The following is a 21061-nucleotide window of genomic DNA, read 5'->3' on the forward strand; positions in this document are numbered from 1 at the left end:
CTTATTAAATATAATTTCATAGTCAATTACTCATCCGTACTCATCAGTTTTATTGTATTAATTAAAAACCCGTTTTTCCAATAAACAAAATATCATCGAAACAAATCAAAGAAAAATTAATGGTTTCAGCAGACGGATTTCAATCATTCGTTTGATGCATGTCATAAACCTATGTTTAATAATGCATAAATTTTCCAATAAATAATCAGGAAATATGGTTAAGAGACATTAAATTCAACGAAGTCCTGACCGCCGCAGTCAAGCGCCGTTACTGGGGCCCGATGCTAGTGATGGGGACAGATCGATTGAGCGATAAAACAGTGGTCTACGGAGGGGTACGTTACACAGTTTATAGACAATGACCTATGTCACCACTTAAGACAATGTCTGGCGGAGAGGATATTTTTATTTCCCGGAATTGTGCTCATTTCTTTCCAATTTTGTTCGTTATTCTGGTAAGACGCTTATTTTTGCTCGCTTTTGATATTTTGTAGAGACACTATATTTATAATAGAAATATAATTTTAAAAAAAATCTTTCCCATAAAATTTTAATATGTTTTAAAATAAAAGATTCCTCAAATTAAAATGCAAGTGGTTCTTTATTACATATTTGTTCTTTTTAAGCTACCATCATGTATAAGTGTCCATACCTGGAAGAGTTTTAACCTCTCTATAAATAATTTACGATATCGTATATCCAAAATCTATAAATATTTGATAAAAAATTTTATGGCTAGAAGATAATATTTTACAAAACAACGTTTTTTCAACTTGTATTTTATTTGAACACGTATTTGTTCGTTTAAAGATTTTAAAAAGTTCAATACATGATGGTAGTTTACTTGGTAAGCCTCTATGAAAAATTTCTTAATATTCTTAATAAAACAACTATGTCAGCTTAACGGCAAACCGTGTACATTGATTAGGGAATGATGATGTTTCACTTGTATTGTATTGAACTTCATCAAATCTACCTCAGTTTCCCTGTAGTAGAAAATCTTGCAGCTGGTCTGATATACCTAGTAAGCAAAGTCCGTGGTACCGATTTTAATACACTATTCGAAGCATATAGCTCGGCAACAGTGAAAATCTCTCTATATAAGTCGAATAATTGTGTTTTAAATTGCTGGATGCTTAATTAAAAAAGAAACCAAAGTAATAGGATTCAGAATCTCATATGCCAATTTATTTTTTCGCACATTCGATTTTAAAACAATCGCGTGAATATTTTGTTTATCTCTGCTTGAAATATCAGTGCTGCATGAATCATTCGCCAGTTCTGTGTTTTCTTTCATTGTTTCCAGCCGGCAACCTTCTATCCAGTTATTCGGCAAATTACACCGGAAAATTTACTACGACCATACATTTGGACCAGAGCGGGGATCGATTAAGCCCAATTTATTTCAAAACCAAAACAACGTTATACAAACGTCTATTTTTTTTCTAATGAAACGCATTTTCTTGTTTTCAGCATATCATTTTCAGAGTTGAAGCCTGGCATCTTTTTATGAACACAGAGTACCACTGCTGGCCAAAAAACGCAGACGCCTCGAACCCAACGCCATTCAACCCTTGTAAAGGTCAGAACTGCCATCTAAAAATAAGTGTTCGTTACTTTTTGTTATCCACCCGATTTAAGCTTATTTTTGAATGTTTCTAATGAGAGAAGTTATAGTTGTTCAAAGTCAACAAAACACCTTTTGATGTGTTTGATAAAGCATTCTAGATGTACAAAATTGAGAATATTGTGCTTAAACCATTACCATTCTCTGATATTGAAAGTTTATTTAAATACCACACCGATAGGCATATGCCCTTGCTCTTTATTTTTCGAATGTGAGTAATTCAATATTGAATATAAAGACGAGTTTATTTATGTATGTTTGCTTCAAATCTTCATTTAATTGGTATTTTTGCATATTACATACACAGAAAGGACCCAATGATTTTAAAAAAACGCAGAAAATACACTAAGATCGTTCCGTTAAGCCGGACTTGCTGTTTTTAGATTTAAGATCAAACAAAAATTTAATGAACGCATTGTGTTCATACTTAGGAATTTCGTAGCTTTGTATAAAATAACATTTATTTTACTTTATAGAGCCATTTGTGTCATCGTCATTTCTAAGTTCTTGATGCTTTCTGGAATTTTTTTTTTCTTTTGAAATTAAAATCATTGTAGTTTAAGCGTAAATCTCCCACCTAACCCCCCAAAATAAAAAGATTAAAAGCATACGCATGTATCTTTGGTAACCCATTCAATATTTTATTTAAGTAATTGATTAGGAAAACGGTCTTCCTTTTTGTTATACATTGTATTTAATAGTGTTTTTTCCCCCTAAAATGTATCAAGCATTGAAGGCGTCTCGCTTAATATGTCGGGTTGATAAGGAGAACGCTAGCTTGTAAAAATTAGTTTAATCCAAGATTTCCTAAGAGACAAAGACAGCTTGAGCTTTCATTCAGTTGAAGCGATATTTTATCCACAAATGAACGTTTACGCGGAGTAATAGATCCAGACCAAGTACCGACTCATGCTTAAATGCCCCATTAAGCCGTTACAAAGTAATGACTGTCCTCGAATTAATTTAAAAAAAACTTGCTCATCAATACCAAACAGTACTGTTTGGTAAGCGTCAGTCGATTGTTTGTAAATCATTTGTCAATTTATGTTGTTAGCGAAAATGGCTGATTCGACTGATTAAGATTTTATCACAAAGCATCAACCATTATACATGTATAAGATTTTTTAAATATGTCCAAAAAAGTTGAAGGGCTAATGTAGCTTGTAAAGTGATAACCAATGTCGATCTCCCAGCATCAGAACCGTATACTTGTTGAATAACTGTAAACATCAGAGAACACACGCTTACGAATTGCGGCCAGGTTTACAACAACTTTGTTAAGAACAAAGAACACTGTGTCAGATATTTATGTAATAAGTGCCAAGGTGGCATTTTTGCACCCGTCTAAGCTGCATGATAGAAAAATTCAAATATACCATAAGACAGATATTGCTTAAAACGTTAATTATTACCATCATTGTATCTTTCCTGTAAGGTAAGATATTTACCTTTCAAAAATAAATTCTACAGGCAAATAATTTTTCCCATTGAAAAAAACAATATTCATTTAGAAAATTTGCAATTTCCTACTGGAATACAAGAACATCCTATAAAAAATTTAATGTCCGAAAGGATTTGTTAAAATCCGATAGGAAATCTGAATTTCCTACAGGCAAACTACCTGTGTGAATCAAATTCCTACAGGAAAAACCTTTCTTACAGGATTTTTAGACAAACTTGTACGATTGTCAATATTTCCTGTAGGAGAATGATTTTTCATATGGAAATTATTATTTTCCTATGGGATATTAATTCTTAAAGGTAGATATACCACCTGTCAGGTGTAACATACTAAAAACAAAAATGGATATTATAATACACTCTCTAAACAATGTCTATCAGTTGGACTTGGTTTGAAATTGCCAGAAACCGCATTTTAAGCAGGTGCACAAATACCATCTTGGCACTGGCATTATGATTCGGCACAGTGTTAAATAAGTGTAATGCACGAGAGAGAACAAAAATGGTACGAATGAAAATAATGTTGGATAGATTAAAACATACATTATATATGTAAAGCTTTCTTAACATTTTGAATAACATTGGGTTTATCCTTCATATCGGAAATTTTAAAAAAAAATCTGGACTTAAATTTTTTCAGATTTATAAGTAAGTAAATTGTTTATATACATATAATAACAGAAAAATGAGAACAAGACATATGTATAAAAGGTTGACTTCGATACCAGTATAATGTCCTGTTTTGAAAGTTTGAAATAAGCTAAATTTTTAAATTATAGTAACGATACGCTAATTTACTATTCGAAATTTAAAAAAAAAAAAAGTAGTTATATGATTCATACGTAACATTTTGGATACTCTCAATGCACGCATACCTCATTGATGGGAGTGTCGCTATTCCAGTTTATAACTGATCATTACAAATGTAAGATTTTTCACGTAAGTTAAAACCGCTTTGCACAAAGTTGATGCGTAGATGCACGCTGCTTTCAATAAGTAATAAGTTATTTCAAAATATCTATTATTCATGTTTTTGTTTTAGTCAATTTAAAGCAATTAGATAATTGTTACATTGAAGTTTTATGTTTCAAAGAATTTGAAACTCTCTGCAATGTAAAACGTCACATATCACTTTAGCTCATACGAAATATGCAGAGTAGAAATATATATTTTTAAAAGATGTTTATTGATGAAATTCTAGAATATCAAAGCTTTCAGATCTCCAGATTTAAATACAGATAGCATAAGGTAACACCGGTCCAAACGATGAATTGAATTCAACCTGGCTGGCAACGGGGAAAGTTAAGTTTTCAATTGTACTTAAATATTACACTAAATATTACACTAAGCTTTGTACTTATATATCACACTTAGCTTTGTACTTATATACTACACTAAGCTTTGTACTTAAATATTATATAACATTAAGCGTGGCCATATAAATGTTCGCTGTTTTTTTTTGTTAAAAAGGGGTCGGTTTAAAAAAACAATAAAAATAATGTTCCTTTGCATATCTTATCCCTATTGGTGATTAAATAACGTCGTTAATACACGTTTATAAAATGGTCTCTGTGTGATAAAAAAAATAAACTCAAAGTTAGATTATCAAAATTAATCTTAAAATTCTTTCTTTTTTTACAAGAGCATTTGAAAATACTCATTCAGAGCCTTCCACAGTTAATCAGTAGTTTCTACAATCATTACACAATGGACTTTTCAAATAGGTATATATATATCTGTTTAGAGAGAACTCATATAATACAGGTATCTCCAACCCAACTTCCTTCGTGATAAGTCAGTTGAGATAATCGATAATTGCGGTTTTTCATTCCAATAAACTACCAATTGTTGTGAGCATTCTGTTTCGTAAGCAATTGCAAATTGAATGTATGGACGCCATACTGTGTAGACGTTTTGTTTTGTGGTGATCTTTGCCTATTTTAACTAGCACAGAAACTAAAAGAGAAAACAAAAACTATTAGAAAATAGACTGTCCCCATTCTGATAACGGCGAAGTGTAATAATAATTTTGTTTCACATAAAATACAATATTTACATTTTCCATGCTGTTTCTTTGTCTCTAGTAGCACCACAAATCATTCTGTAAATATTATGAGATGATCAAAAACGGTTGGGCGTGATAAAATCTATCATAAAGTTCTTCAGCTCACCTGCGACCAAATTTGACCACATCGTAGTACTCAAAGAGTGATTTCTTATCCCTTAAATAAGCATTTTCTTTGAAATTATGCATAGCTTATGAATATTAAAAATATATTCAGATTAAAAAATGTCGACATGAATTGTACGATACTGCCTTACGATGTACGGATGACAACGACCAATCGTTTACTCAAACTTTTATGTTCCCAGCTTCTTCTTTTTTTTACTTACCGCCATATTTGACACATGTTTATGCCTTTTTGGCATTTGTCGATGACATATAAAGTGAATATACCTTGGTAGTGCACCATTGGTATTTAAATCCTTATATTTTTGACAAATATTAATTTACTTATATTTACATTTTATATATTTTTGTCGTGTAAAGTGTGTTGAAAGCTACAGCAGTTCTAACACTGTATTCACACAGGGTACTCGATGAATAAAATGACGAGTTTTATTATGACGTCACAAACGTTGAATGCTGTAAACTGCAATGTCACAAGCGAAAATCAAAGTTCACGCTTGTGACTGTTACAATGGCTCTTTCATTAATATGAACTTACCCTTAGGATAAGATAGGAATTTTAAGGAATAAATCACATTTGCAGACAAATCAAGAATTAAAAAAATGTAAATATAAGCATTAAATCAAGGGTTTTTTTTAAGGATACAGTCTCATTACTGTAGTGATGTGTGCATATAAATTTTCATAACGCACTAACGCGCGTTACTCAGTTTGTATGCACAGACTGCGTCATGCAGTCATAAGACTGTATCCTTAAAAAAAAGCATGACTCAATGCTATACTAATTATTGGACACAGTGATGAATTGTGAAAACTAGGTAAAAGTTACAAGCTGGTGCAAGGCCAACTTTTATAATAAAAAAAACAAACCCCAAACTCATTCTACTATATCGTAAATTCAACCTTGCATCCAACCGATTGCCAGTTCTAGGGGTGATAATGTTATGTAACAACAATGGCACAACTAGTAAACGTCATGCCAGACACAGGCGGCTTGCGAGACTTGCATCGTTTAACCAAGCGACCGGAAGCAGTGTCATTAAACTTCAAAGGGTGACTCGGACCTGTTAATCATTTATGAGGCGGTGACATCCTTTAAAAAACACTAAGTGGACTAAAAACGATGACTGAGGGTGACATATACGTATTTAGATTTAAATTATGGTCCCTAAAATTGGTTACTTGACACAATTCTTGAACATGGTACTTGCAACAGTTTCGTGGTTTGGGGTTCTAAACTTCCATTTTCAGAAAAAGAGATAAAATGAAAGCACGAGATTGTATTTTTAATTTTAAAATCGATGATTGAAAATCTAACACAGATTAGTGAAAAAGAAAAAAAGAAAACAAGCCATAGATATGGAGTTTTTTTTATTCAACTAGATTGTTTTTTTTTGTTTCCATTTTCATTGTGAGATATATTAAAACAGAATAAAGCAAAGTACTGAAGGACTGAAAGCCGGGTTCATTTGGTGTGTCTTTATGCATATTGTGTTGTAAAGACTGAGAATCTCTCTGTCTGTCTGTCTGTCTGTCTGTCTGTCTCTCTCTCTCTCTCTCTCTCTCTCTCTCTCTCTCTCTCTCTCTCTCTCTCTCTCATGCTTTTAATGTCGGCAAAGCGTCAGAGAGCGTATAGCGGAAGCTTTTACTTTGACGCTGTTTGGTTTTTTGTTATTTTGAAGTTGTGCTATTTATAGTAACATTGGCGATTTGTCTACCTACAGCCAGGACTCTGCATTCAGCAGAGCCCGGCTAAAAATGGGGTATTTCTGTGTGTTTTCTGAGAATCTGAGAATGCACGTAAACCATAACTTAAGTTTTGTCTCGGCTTGTCAACTGAAAACAGGTTCTGTTATGTCTTGTTATATGCTGCAATACTTTCAGCATCAGGGTTTTTAAAACTATTTAACTGGATGATTTCGATTCGATTACTTAGAATTCGAAATTATTTTCCCAAGAATTCTTCACGGTATAGTCTCTAGGGAGAAAAAACCTTATTAGATAGCATGACATTAATGGGCTAGATTGGTTATGCAATGAGTCTATAGAAGAAAAAATCACTACTAGAAACACTGGTGGTTGAATGTCATTGACTTTCATGGTACATTCGGGGTTGGGAGCAGAATAAGATGGAATGCGTTCGTTCCCCTGCTCTACTTTGATCATTTGAAATCAATATTTTCATTAAACAACAAAATTTGAAGCAATGATACTAGTTTGAAAGAAGTGGGAAGCACTAGTGATGATTTACTGATTCCTTTCATGCCAAATTTTTAGCGTCATTTTTGTCTTATTAGATTCTAACAACTACATGTACTAGTATTTTACCAACAACATATGCTTAAGATCTATGTCTTTCCAGGTGTACAGATAAAATGGATCAAAGAGCCCCCTGATGTAATCAAGTATGGCCTTGAGTTCAATGCCACGGCCGAGCTGATCCTGACCCCCGAGTTTTATTCCTGGGGGTACCTGCAGGACATCTTCATCGGCATTAACGGCTCTGCTGGGGCAACGTCAGTCGTCGAGTCTTACTTTATTATTTCATTTTAAGAATAAAATAGATCTAACGTTAAAATATGCCATTTATAGTTTCATAAAAAACTTAAAAAACCTAAGTATATTTCAAAACTGAATTTTTTCTGCTGACGTCAGTTCATGAAATTACAATAGGTTGATATATTTAAAAACAATTATGTATGTTGTTAATAAAAATTACTTTAAAGAAAGAGACTCAAACATATTATAATTATTTCCTACAAGCTTACATTTCGACGCCAGATTACGGCGTCCATATTTACTGCACGTTTAGTTTTTTTTCCTAAAAATTTAACTCAAGCCGCAAAAAGGCTTATGAAAATATCAAGACCGTCTTAAACATGATTTTGCTTTGCTTTTAGATTTCCATTAAATTGTGTTTCTGAGAGCCCAGGTCCTCTAATATTCTTTGTATTCTCGTGCAATTGTAGACCGAAATAATGCTTGTATACAAACATAAGTAAAGATAACAATTTTTAAAAATTTCTTCCTCAAACCTTGACAGGAGTGGGGCAGGTGCCCAGCAATGGTGTGAGACCACGGTGTGTCCGGACAAGGCCTCGGCCCTGGAGGAGAACTGCTGTATACACCACTTCAACATGCACAGCTGTCCGGCCAACAGGGGCGAGATGAGCAACAACCTATGTGGGCCGTGGATACCCGCCAGTGGCGACATCTACACCCACTCCCAGGCCTCGGTGGGGCCCCCTACTCAGGGAAACTGGACCAGTCACGTTCATGGGCTATTTGTTCCCGGGGAGAACTCCGTCATAGCGCATTATAAAATTGCTGGGATGCATCTAGCGTTGATAAAAAAGGTCACGGTGCTATCAAAATCAGGTAAAGATACTTGGTTCCTTTGTAACCAAAAATATATTGTAATCATGACGTAAACTACACATTTTTTTTATTCAAAGCGTGGAGAATGAGTTCCGTTTCTCTAGATTTTAACATATATAGTAAGAAACTACAACGTCTTTATATTTGGTACAGAAATTATACACGCTTTTTTCAGCTTTTCCAGTTTGTTCTCCGTATGATAGTCTATTTACTTTGTGTAGTGACGAATCGTGTATTTTTCTCTATGGTCGCTATTTTATTTATTTTATACGATATAAAATAGTTTGGAGCAGTTTACGCTTCATAAACCGCGAATTCATTGCTTATAATTTAATTTTTTTACTCTTCATTGTAGATAAAAACGGTCATTTGACCTTTAAAATGACGTAAAATTATACAAAATTCAAACGTCAGGCGTATTGTTTATATCTCTATAATGTAATTTAACACAGTGTGTGGTGACGGGTCTTGCTATGGAGAGGAGACGTGCTCCACCTGTCCCTATGATTGTGGCTCCTGTCCCCTGTCCCGTCTACAGATCGGAATCATCGTCTCAATCTCCTCGGCATTCGTTGTCGTCATCTTAGGGTTTATCATCGTAAGTCTCTATTGAATCATTTTCCGTCCATCTCACAAAGGTAACTACTTGTTCACGAGTACATATACATTGAACCCTGTTTAAAGCTGTTTTTATGGATTTAATCTCCTTGTCAATAAGATGGATTTGGAATGTCTAATCCAACATAAAAATGTAATATGTGTTTTATCGTTCTTTTCATTGCATCAGGTACTTCGTTACCAAAAAAGAAGAATGCTATTTGACGAAAGTTGGATCATTCCATATTCCAAGCTGGTCATTAGTAAGTTATGATAATTAACAACATATGAATAAAGTGATCTTTATAACCACATAGCGTTTATTCAATGATCGAGGCAGAATGCATGTACAACTTACCCTTATTCAATTTTACAGACAACAACACAATGGCGTTCAACAGCATCATCAGTCGGATTTCCCTGAAATATGGTGATGACGACATTTCCATCGCACAAAACGGAATGCAGATTTTTGCACAAACAGCAAGATTGTAAGTGTCTAGCTTTATTACATTTCTTTTTTTTTTTGGGGGGGGGGGGGGGGTTTCGGGGGTGGAGTAGTACCTCTACTTATGGGAACCACGTACAGACAGTCAAGCTTTTCTTGTGTCTTCGTTTTTAAATTTAAATGTGAAGCAAGGAACAAATCCAAAAAAAACTGTCATCCAAGTTACAATAATACAAGTGACCTCAGCATTCAGCATGCTTTAATCAAAATTCAAAGTGCATAATTATTGACAGGCAGTTAAGGGGACTTGGACACGATTTGACTTAAAATTTCAAATTTAATTTTTCTATTTTCAATGAATATGCTGATAAATATAGAAGTTTGTAATGCTATATCAAAATGTGAAAGTCAAATATCAGGTTATAAGCAAGATAGAGAGTTCATAATCCTTTGTTTTGTAAACAAAGCTCGAATATTGTGATTTTAGCTCACCTGAGCTGAAAGCTCAAGTGAGCTTTTCTGATCACATTTTGTCTGTCGCCCGTCGCCCGTCTGTCCGTAAACTTTTCACATTTTCAACATCTTCTCAAGAACTGCTGGGCCGTTTTCAACCAAACTTGGCAGAAATCATCCTTAGGCAAAGGGGATTTAAAGTTGTGAAAACTAAGGGCCACATCCTTTTTCAAGGGGAGATAATTAGAAATTAATGAAAAATTTTGAGAAATTTTCAAAAATATTTCTCTCAAAAACCATAAACCCAGGAAAGCTGAAACTTGTGTGGAAGCATCCTCATGTAGTGTAGATTCAAGGTTTTGAAAATCATGACCCCCGGTGGTAGGGTGGGGCCACAATGGGGGGGTCGAAGTCTTACATAGGACTATATACAGTAAATCTTTAAAAATCTTCTTCTCAGAAACTAATCAGTCAGGAAGGCTGAAACTTGTATGGAAGCATCCTCAGGTAGTGTAGATTCAAAGTTGTGAAAATCATGACCCCCGGTGGTAGGATGAGGCCACAATGGGGGGGGGGGGTCGAAGTCTTACATAGGAATATATAGAGTAAATCTTTAAAAATCTTCTTCTCAGAAACTAATCAGTCAGGAAAGCTGAAACTTGTATGGAAACATCCTCAGGTAGTGTAGATTCAAGGTTGTGAAAATCTTGACACCCGGGGTAGGGTGGGGCCACATTGGGGGGGGGGGTGTTAAACTTTTACATAGGAATATATAGAGTAAATCTTTAAAAATCTTCTTCTCAGAAACTAATCAGTCAGGAAAGCTGAAACTTGTGTGGAAGCATCCTCAGGTAGTTTAAATTCAAAGTTGTGAAAATCATGACCCCCAGGGGTAGGGTGGGGCCACAATGGGGGGGTCAAAGTTTTACATAGTAATATATAGAGTAAATCTTAAAAATCTTCTTCTCTGAAACTAATCAGCCAGATGATTCTTTAAAATTGTAAAGACTTTGGCTCCAGAACAATTCTTTGGCCTCACAAGAAGGTTCAGAGTTTGATGTAGTTTTATATCCCATATATAAACTATTGTTAAAGAACTTTTTGAGAACTGCAATACTCAACATGCGATATGACTATAAAATCATCCTGTTAGAAAAGGGACTAATGATTATAAACATAAGAATATCCAGGGGGGAAATTTATACAGGATATACATGTATTATTGTACATTGCCTCGATACTTTGTATTATGACTCCATTAAGCTGATTTTTTCATACCTATTGTTCCTGAGGTGAGCGATGTGGCCCATGGGCCTCTTGTCACATATGTGTCGTATTGGTGTAAGTTTCAATCAAACGTATCTTTCTTTTGTTGATAATAGTATTCATGAAGATATTGAGTTAGTTTAAATTGTTTTGATGTGTCATTTTGTCTAAGAAATAGTAAATCTCTACATTACATATTTTGTAAATACTATAAGACTCGAGCTTTGTTTACATAACAACCAATTCTTACCTCTGTATCTCGTTTGTAACTTGATTTTATATTTTGGTATTATACTTTGGTCAACAATTTAAAATGCATCAGTAAACCATTTTATACATGAAAAATAAAAATTTTGATCTCAAATCGTGTCCAAGTCCCTTTAACATGCGCTAGCATGATAGGGATACGATTTCAATGACATTTTGCTTTCGATATATGTTTACTGAATTAAGGTGAAGATTGCTTCATAAAATAAAGATAGAACTGATAACTTTTAAGATAGAAAATTTCTGTACTGTAAGCTTTTTCCCAATATTCAATAGGAAATTTAGTTAAATACAGTTGCAAATAAAAGTTATTTCATCAAAGACATGGAACTTTCTCTAGGAAACTACTGTGAGGCTGTGACAGTCTTTTGCAATAATCATTTATTGACCAAGAAGACATTCATTGATGAATGTTGACTACAAATGTACAAATTGATGTATCTAAGGAGGAATAAAATTACTTGCTGCATATCATATCGGGCTTTCCCCAACATCACGTACTCAAAATCTCTTGGTGAAAATTCATAGTTAAATATTTATGATGGATTATTCAAATCTAGTTGTTAAAAAGATGCATATGGTTTTGACCGTACCAAAATGTGAAATAGTATTAGAATATAAATCTTAACCACCCATGTTTTTAAAGATATTTTTATTGTTTTAAAAGCAATCATGTTCAATTATATTGATGTTTGGTTTTTATTTTTCTAGAGATGGGAGAATTGTTGCTGTTAAACGCATCAATAAATACAACTTTGGACTGTCTAAATCTCTCCGAATAGAAGTTAAGGAAATTAGGTATTGTATTCATAAATATTAATTTTATAACTGCAATCTTTTTACTGTATAATAAAATCGATCTTTTCAATATATCAGAGTAAACGTCGGACAGTGACTTAGAACCGTTTTACAAGAGCTTGGACTTTGGGCACTAGTTACGTGACAAACTCCGATTTGATGAAGGCGGGGTCTACTCATGGTAAACTGTCCAGTCATTGGCTAATAGATATGAATATATTAAACCCGGCCAATGACACTTGTTTGACTTTTTTTCAGTTGGAAAAGCGTCATTTTCACACAACAGAGCAGTTTTGTTTTTGTTTTTTGTTTTTTTTTAGGGGGGGGGGCTTTCCAATTTTGACAGTCTGTCTTCTCCTTAGCGAATTGGAAGAACGGATGTCAATATCTGACAGTTTGTTTTGAGGAGCAAACTAGATAATAACAAATTAGATAATAACATCGCACCGAAAGTCCATGCAAGCTCTTTTTAAAACGGCTCTTAACTGCCAATTGGTTTACTAGTATCCTTGTTCAGTTAAAAAATAGAATTATGATAAAAAGTCTAAAAGTTTCTTCGTTGAAATTTGCAAAAAGATCGTCGGAAACACAAAACCTGTCTTGTATACTCTTGCCTACCTTATACAAATCTCTGTTGTTTTTGTTTTCTCGTTTTCAATACTGATTCATTAACTTGCCCTATTCTGGTTGGCTCCTTCGCACTTTTATTAAGGAAATTGCACTTTTCTATAAACAGCTGTCTGTCTCCATAATATGATCTTTGTTTAAACCAATATCCAAAGACCAAAAGTTCCCATTTTTATTGAGGGGATGAGAATAAAAGATAGGTAAAAACAATAGATATTCAGTGAATTGTCAATTGAATATGTCTCCTCCATTGCGGCAGAGAACTGAGGCACCCAAACCTGTGTCAGTTTGTGGGAGCGTGTACAGAGACCCCCAATGTGTGTATCCTGATGGAGTATTGTCCAAAGGGGGCGCTGGCTGACGTCCTCCTGAATGACGACATCCCACTCACGTGGTCCTTCCGGTTCTCATTTGCCGCTGACATCGCAAACGGAATGGACTACCTCCACAGCCATGGACTCGTCCACGCTCGACTGAACTCCAGTAATTGCGTGGTGGACGATCGATGGTCGGTGAAAATTACAGGTACGTCACTGGGGACGACGTGAGAGCGATCTGATTGGCGCTTATTAGAATCAGGAAGTTATTTAACCGTGAAAGTGAAGACCTGGTTAGTTTAATGAGATTTAATTGATAGATGAATCGTAAGAGAACGGTCAAGTGCACTCTATCAAGCGTGTGAATAATTAATCAAGAAATAATTAGCGTTTCGCACTTATGAAATTTCCCGAGGAAGATCGCATGTTCCTGAACATGCTCCTAAGTTTTAGAAATTAATTGATAGTGATCGATTGCTGACGATTACATTTAGACCAAGAGGGCGTTAGTATACCATATGAAGTGGTAACGACCTCAAGTTCCATTACAGGCAAAACTTGCTACATTGATCTCTTAAATTACTGGTATATGAACATATAATTGCATATGAAATTAATAATGAATTGAAATAGATTTTACTTGTATCAAGAAATTTTCAGTAGCATAAGGATATATAATTTTCAGAATTTTTAGTAAAGATACTACATGTATTAATAGAATTGGATATACATGCATTTTTAGAGCAGTGAAAGTTCATAGGGATATCAAATGCAATATCTGTCATGTGTTTGGAAGGAACATAACATTGGCACTATAAACACTATGAAAGATTAACTAAAAGTTAATCGAATCCAAGAAATGAGCATACACAATATGTTTTGTAGATTACGGACTTCCAATCCTGCGCAAAAACGATTTTAAATCAGAGGAAATGACATCAGATTTTCAAAGCAGACGACGAGTTGTGTACAATGCTCCAGAGGTTTGCGGTTCGTTTCCAGTGTTCACAAAGTCCTCTGATGTCTACTCTTATGGGATTATTTTGGTCGAAATAGCTAACAGAAGCGATCCATACGGGGTGAATACACCTTCATTTATGTATATCAGGCCAAATAAAATATATCTTTGTTTTCGGTCGCACGACCTACTCTACAACTGGTGATCCTATATTTTTTTTTCTTGAAAATCTAACTAAAATTAGACTTCTACGATAAGATGTATAGCGTAGTGTACAGGAAACCTTCTTAAAAGTCTAATTTTGATTAAATTGAGGCGAATTTGAAATATGTTACTGTATTCGTTTCGACTTATATAATTTCGCAAAAAACCCCACAGTTTCATCTTCTTGTCATAACTGCCGCCCACGTATACTTGTAGTTTTTGTTTCTTTAAATAATCTTACGAGAAACTAACGTACTTTAATCATTGGCCAAACAAATTATTCATGAAAACAATTTCGGTGACAATTAATTTATCATGTAATTTCAAATAGAAATATTAATCAGGATGAAATTTTGATTGGAAAGATTAAACAGACGCCATGTCATGTTTTGATGTGTTATGTTTTAAATATAATCAGTACATTTAAACACGATCGAATGAAGTGTCTTTTATTTCGTTATTTGTAATATGTCTTTAATTTTGTTATGTTTGTAAACAGGATGAAGACCCGGCTTTTTTACCACCTCAGTGGAAGCCGCCATTACCGAATCTAAAGAGGGACAACGAAGACGAAAACTGCCCCTCCCCCACGGCTTTCTGTGCTGTATGTAACGAGAAATTTCATTGGCCGATACTACATGCCTAAACCTAACCATTGACTAAAATCCATTGCATTTTGCTCCGTGCGAAACTAGAAATATATCTGGAATAAAAAAAAGCTGCGAAATAGTGTCCCATTGTATCATTGAGACTTTGTATGTAACAAAATGCAATTATATTTTAAGTTTAAAATTAATTCCATTTTCTTGTTTCTAGCTGATTGACGAATGTCTGGACTCCAGATCACAAGAAAGACCAACGTTCGGTAACATCAGAAAGATTCTGTATAAAATCAACCCCAATAAACAGAACCCTGTCGACCTGATGATGGCGATGGTAAACAAGCAAACCTAATTAACCATATGAAATAAGTTATCAAGCTGTAACCGGTTTTTAAGCAATAGCGAGAGGTCTGAGCTCTCTACTCTATGAACCGATAAAAATTACTTAGTATGTAGCCTTCTTTTAATTCATTTTAATATTCCTCGTTTTTCCATTAATCTTTCAGTAATCTTATCGCTGTTTGTGAACAAAAAAGTAATTGATTGCATTAGAAAAACTGATTTTGCGACCGACATGGACTAATGACCCAGAAACAAACAATTCTCCTTTCAAGAGCTTTAATGTCGGTCCAAATGAGATGGCAAACAGTAATAAGTAATAAAGAATGCTGACAATCGCCGATAATGAGACGCAAATGAATTACCATATTTACAAGCACTTTGGTTTTTTTTTTACAAAAGGAAATGATAAATCCGAGTGTGCTCCATTACTGTTACAGAATTTGACGGCGTGTTAAAAGCGACATTAACATTTTCACGAATAAATGTAATAAGTTTTCGATTTCAGATGGAGAAGTACTCGAAACACTTGGAACAGATTGTGGCCGAGCGAACTAATGATTTAACGATAGAAAAACAGAGGACGGATCGATTGCTATACAGTGGGTATCCGACGGGGTTCGGTTGTTTGATGTTTTCATTTATTTAATTTGAGTTTAATGATTAAAAAATGTCAAACTGACCTTTGTCCTAGTTAAAAACCTTCTCAGTAATTTGTGTTTCTTCAATATTTTGGGAAGGGTTCTATTGTCGTTTATTGTAATCTAACTGCAGTTGAGGTAATGCAAAAATAAGTTTCATTGCCTGTAATTCCTGACCGTTTTATGGAATCAACATTATGTTATTAACAGTCACAAAGATTCAATTTTATAGCTTTGAATGATCTACTGGCTTATCATGTGAATGATAACTTACCTTTAGTTTACCAGTGTCTTTATTGTTGTTATTATCTTTCGAAACTCCAGTCGGATTAAATATTTACCTTCTTTGATGAAAAGGACAATTAGGCGGCAATAAGATCATTATTGACCAACGATTATTTTATAGACACATTTACAGTTATCATATCTCCATTTGTCCAGGTATGCTTCCCAAAGAGGTAGCAGACGTTCTGAGGCGGGGACGCCCGGTAGAGGCGCGGTACCTCGATGACGTCACGATCTATTTCAGTGACATCGTCGGATTCACCACTCTCTGCTCCAACAGTAGTGCTATGGAGGTTGTGAACCTCCTCAACAAACTATACATCACTTTTGACGAAGTCATTGAACTGTATCATGTCTACAAAGTGGAAACCATTGGGGATGCATGTAAGAAAATTTGCTATTATTGTGTATCCCAATAAATTTATGCAGCATATTTGGACGGTTTTTATATAATGAATACACATACCCATGAACCAAGTGCAATTGAAATAGATAATAGGGATAAATATCCAAGATAACTTCATTAACACATCATTTTTCACTCGAAAAAAATCACAGGAACAAGATTTTTACGGAGATTTTATAATTGGAAATGTTGACATTTTTTCTCCATTCGAAAGTCACTCGGAATACGTACCTCTCACACTTTTTTAACGTTATCAACCGGGTCTCTTGTAATGCGAAATCCCCATAAACTTCTTTTTTTTATCCGTATATTGAATCCTGATAAGCTAAAGGGGACGTTTTAAAGAAGAAATCTTGGAAATAGTCATTCTTTTGAATGAACATTGTTTGACCTTGAGGTATATATAAATCTCGAGTTACTGTAATTAAGCAAAATGTGCGTTGAGAATATATTGAGATGGAGTAAAAAAAAAAAAGCTAACATAAATGTAATTAACACGTTGATATCTTTAATTTGATCATTTATAACATAACGTGGAATATTAAGATTTTTGTGCATGGGATTTTGCAGACATGGTAGCCTCTGGTGTTCCCGAAGCTTACCCCACCCACGCAATAGAAGTCGCCCGTATGGCCATCAGTCTAGTCAACAAGTGTAAATCGTTTGTGATTCCCCATTTTCCGGATCAAAAACTGAAGATAAGAGTCGGCATTCACTCGGGTATCTATTCATCTTCTTGCACGTAGTAGAGAACCATAAGCAATTGTTATTATAAATTGTGCCATTAAATATACAATTGTTTTCGTTGTAACTGTATGCCAAAAAAAAAAAGAGTTGTGCCTATTGTGTATATGACAAACGCTTACCGGTAATTTAATGAAGGTATTTTAAAGTTAATTATTTCTAAGTGAATACACGGTTAGAAATTATGTTGTTTACTATGTAGGCCCTGTGTGTGCTGGAGTGGTCGGGTCCAAAATGCCCCGGTACTGTTTGTTTGGAGACACCGTCAACACTGCCTCAAGGATGGAGTCCAATGGGGAAGGTATACAAAATGGATTAGAATAAAATAAAAAATATAGTAGAATATAAGATAGATATTTCCAATCCCGGACCATTTGGACATAACTGAGATACAAGTATATTTTGTAGGGAATGACAAAGGCAGAACTCTCAAACCATATATTTCAATCAAAGTAACAATGAAATTTTCTTTGAAATGGTGTATCTTTCTATTAGAGCGAACTTTTTAATAATGACCACTGTGTTACAATTTGTAGGGCCAACTTTCTGTATAGTATAATTGGATTATTTTATTTTTTTTAACCTTTCCTAGCTTATAAAATTCACATAAGTGCTGATACTTACGACTTGCTACAAACGGGGACATTTCAGTTTGAGGCGCGGGATAAGATTTCAGTCAAAGTGAGTATGAAGTTTTCTTGGAAATAATGCTTTGTCAATAACATAAATCAGTATGAGTAGTGCGAAAAAGATAAAAAAAAGTGTATCTTACTTTATATGTATAGAGACTGAAATATGTACGGCTTCAATTATAGGGTAAAGGAGAGATGCAGACCTACTGGCTCCTTAAAGAAAGAGAAAGCCCGGCCGACAGCAAAGTATATATTGAATACATCAACGAAACATCGACACAAAAGGCCGGCAATCTGCGCGCCCATTCTCTACGAAACGGAAGTGTATCAAACGCAGTGTCTGTGGATAGTCTGTTAAACGAAATGAACTATTATATGTAACGTTTGGAAGTACAGGATATTTTCATATAATTCCATGAAATGTTTCAAAACCATAAACAAATCGCAATAAAATATTTTGCTATCGTCGCACACTTAAAAAACCAGGCACGTAGCATCGTTTTTGAAAGTTGGGGGGGGGGGGGGGGGCAGACTCAACTAAAATCTTGACAAGCAAAAAAAAGAGGTTACTTTCCAAAATCCTGAAAATCCTAATCCCGGGGAGGGGGGAGTATACCCCATTATACCAACTTCAATGTTCTCAATTCAAATTTTTACATGGTCCCATAAAATGACACTCCATGTTAATTCAATATTTTGTATGTTAATCTAGGAAAAAAGATTGGGGGGGGGGGCAGGCCCCCTGATGCTACGTGCCTGCAAACAAACAGACCAAAATCAAGGGTCAGAAGTTGTTTACTAATGTGCCACATTATACACACTGCTTAAACATTGCTGTTACGTTGTTATGTTAAGATTGTTTGTTTTGATGATGTTATTAAAATTGTGATAGATATGTGTACAATATTATGATTGATTATTATAACTAACAAGAAATGCTCCATATGTGGGTGTAATTTATACATTTCTGCAAAATGATATATTATCAACTGTAATTTTAACAAGAGGCCCATGGGCCACATCGCTCACCTGAGGAACAATAGGTATGATAAAATCAGCTTAATGGAGTCATAATACAAACAATCTGGACAATGTTCAATAATACATGTAGATCCTGTATAAATAAAATCCATTTTCCCCCTGGATATTCTTATGTTTATAATCAATAGTTCCTTTTCTAACAGGATGATTTTATAGTCATATCACATGATGAGTATTGTAGTTCTCAAAAAGATCCTTGACAATAGTTTATATATGGGATATAAACCAACATCAAACTCTGAACCTTCTTGTGAGACCGAAGAATTGTCCTTGAGCCAAAGTCTTAACAATTATAAAGAATCATCTGGCTGATTAGTTTCTGAGAAGAAGATTTTAAAGATTTACTCTATATATTCCTATGTAAAACTTTAACAACAACCCCCCCCCCCCCAATGTGGCCCCACCCTACTCCCAGGGATCATGATTTTCACAACTTTGAATCTACACTACCTGAGAATACTTCAACACAAGTTTCAGCTTTCCTGGCTGATTAGTTTCTGAGAAGAAGATTTTTTAAGATTTACTCTATATATTCCTATGTAAAACTTTGACCCCATTGTGGCCCCACCCTACCCCTGGAGGTCATGACTTTCACAACTTTGAATCTACACTACCTGAGGATGCTTCCACACAAGTTTCAGCTTTCCTGGCTGATTAGTTTCTGAGAAGAAGATTTTTAAAGATTTACTCTACATATTCCTATGTAAAACTTCGAGCCTCAATTGTGGCCCCGACCTACCCCCACAGATCATGACTTTCACAACTTTGAATATACACTACCTGAGGATGCTTCCACACAAGTTTCAGCTTTCCTGGCTGATTAGTTTCTGAGAAGAACATTTTTAAAAATTTACTCTATAGATATATTCTTACGTAAAACTTCGACTCCCATTGTGGCCCCACCCTATCCTCGGGGTAATAATTTTCACAACTTTGAATCTACACTACCTCAGGATGCTTAAACACAAGTTTCAGCTTTCCTGGCTAATTAGTTTTTAAAAAGAAGATTTTAAAAGATTTACTCTATATATTCCTTTGTAAAACTTCAACCCCCTAAGGTGGCCCCACCCTACCCATGGGGGTCATGATTTTCACAACTTTGAATCCACACTACCTGAGGATGCTTCCACACAAGTTTCAGCTTTCCTGGCTGATAAGTTTCTGAGAAGAAGATTTTTAAAGATTTACTCTATATATTCCTATGTAAAACTTCGACCCCCATTGTGGCCAAACCCTACCCATGGGGGTCATGACTTTCACGACTTAAAATATACACTACCTGGGGATGCTACCACACAAGTTTCAGCTTTCCTGGCTGATAAGTTTCTGAGAAGAAGATTCTTTAACTTTTACTCTATATATTCCTATGTAAAACTTCGAGCCCCCATTGTGGCCCCACCCTACCCCCGGGGGTCATGAATTTCACAACTTTGAATCTACACTACCTGAGGATGCTTACACACAAGTTCCAGCTTTCCTGGCTTTATGGTTCTTGAGAAGATTTTTGAAAATTTCTCGAAATTTTTCATTAATTTCTAATTATCTCCCCTTGAAAACGGGTGTGACCCTTAATTTTCACAAATTTGAATCCCCATTGCCCAAGGATGATTTGTGCCACGTTTGGTTGAAATTGGCCCAGTAGTTCTTGAGAAGATGTTGAAAATGTGAAAAGTTTACGGACAGACGGACGGACAGACAAAATGTGATCAGAATAGCTCACTTGAGCTTTCAGCTCAGGTGAGCTAAAGATATAAACGGTTCTAAAGAAACACAATATTA

General features: G+C 34.8%; 1 protein-coding gene across 2 annotated transcripts; it reads left to right on the forward strand.

Moving 5' to 3' along the window:
- Positions 1-214: 214 nt before the first annotated feature.
- Positions 215-19136, forward strand: LOC105331377 (atrial natriuretic peptide receptor 1). Of its 2 annotated transcripts, none has more exons than XM_066067070.1 (18): positions 215-335; positions 1474-1582; positions 7642-7795; positions 8323-8657; positions 9110-9255; positions 9445-9517; positions 9631-9745; positions 12400-12486; positions 13373-13638; positions 14316-14509; positions 15092-15196; positions 15409-15528; positions 16042-16135; positions 16616-16843; positions 17436-17585; positions 17812-17910; positions 18202-18290; positions 18425-19136. In XM_066067070.1, exons 1-18 carry the CDS (start codon positions 282-284, stop codon positions 18620-18622), a joined length of 2616 nt encoding a protein of 871 aa, XP_065923142.1. In that variant the 5' UTR covers positions 215-281; the 3' UTR covers positions 18623-19136. The 2 variants fall into 2 exon arrangements, with proteins under 2 accessions (XP_065923142.1, XP_034311898.2); XM_034456007.2 differs by having other exon boundaries at positions 239-455.
- Positions 19137-21061: the final 1925 nt, after the last annotated feature.

This window comes from Magallana gigas, chromosome 7 (assembly GCF_963853765.1).
Source record: "Magallana gigas chromosome 7, xbMagGiga1.1, whole genome shotgun sequence".
Lineage (NCBI taxonomy): Eukaryota > Metazoa > Mollusca > Bivalvia > Ostreida > Ostreidae > Magallana > Magallana gigas.

Bases quoted from the DNA above. Each gene is read 5' to 3' on its own strand.
- LOC105331377 (XM_034456007.2), top strand. From the start codon at position 366: ATGTCACCACTTAAGACAATGTCTGGCGGAGAGGATATTTTTATTTCC. The intron at 456-1,473 runs GTAAGACGCTTA...TCTTGTTTTCAG, and splicing joins CAATTTTGTTCGTTATTCTG to CATATCATTTTCAGAGTTGA. The intron at 9,518-9,630 runs GTAAGTTATGAT...TCAATTTTACAG, and splicing joins ATATTCCAAGCTGGTCATTA to ACAACAACACAATGGCGTTC.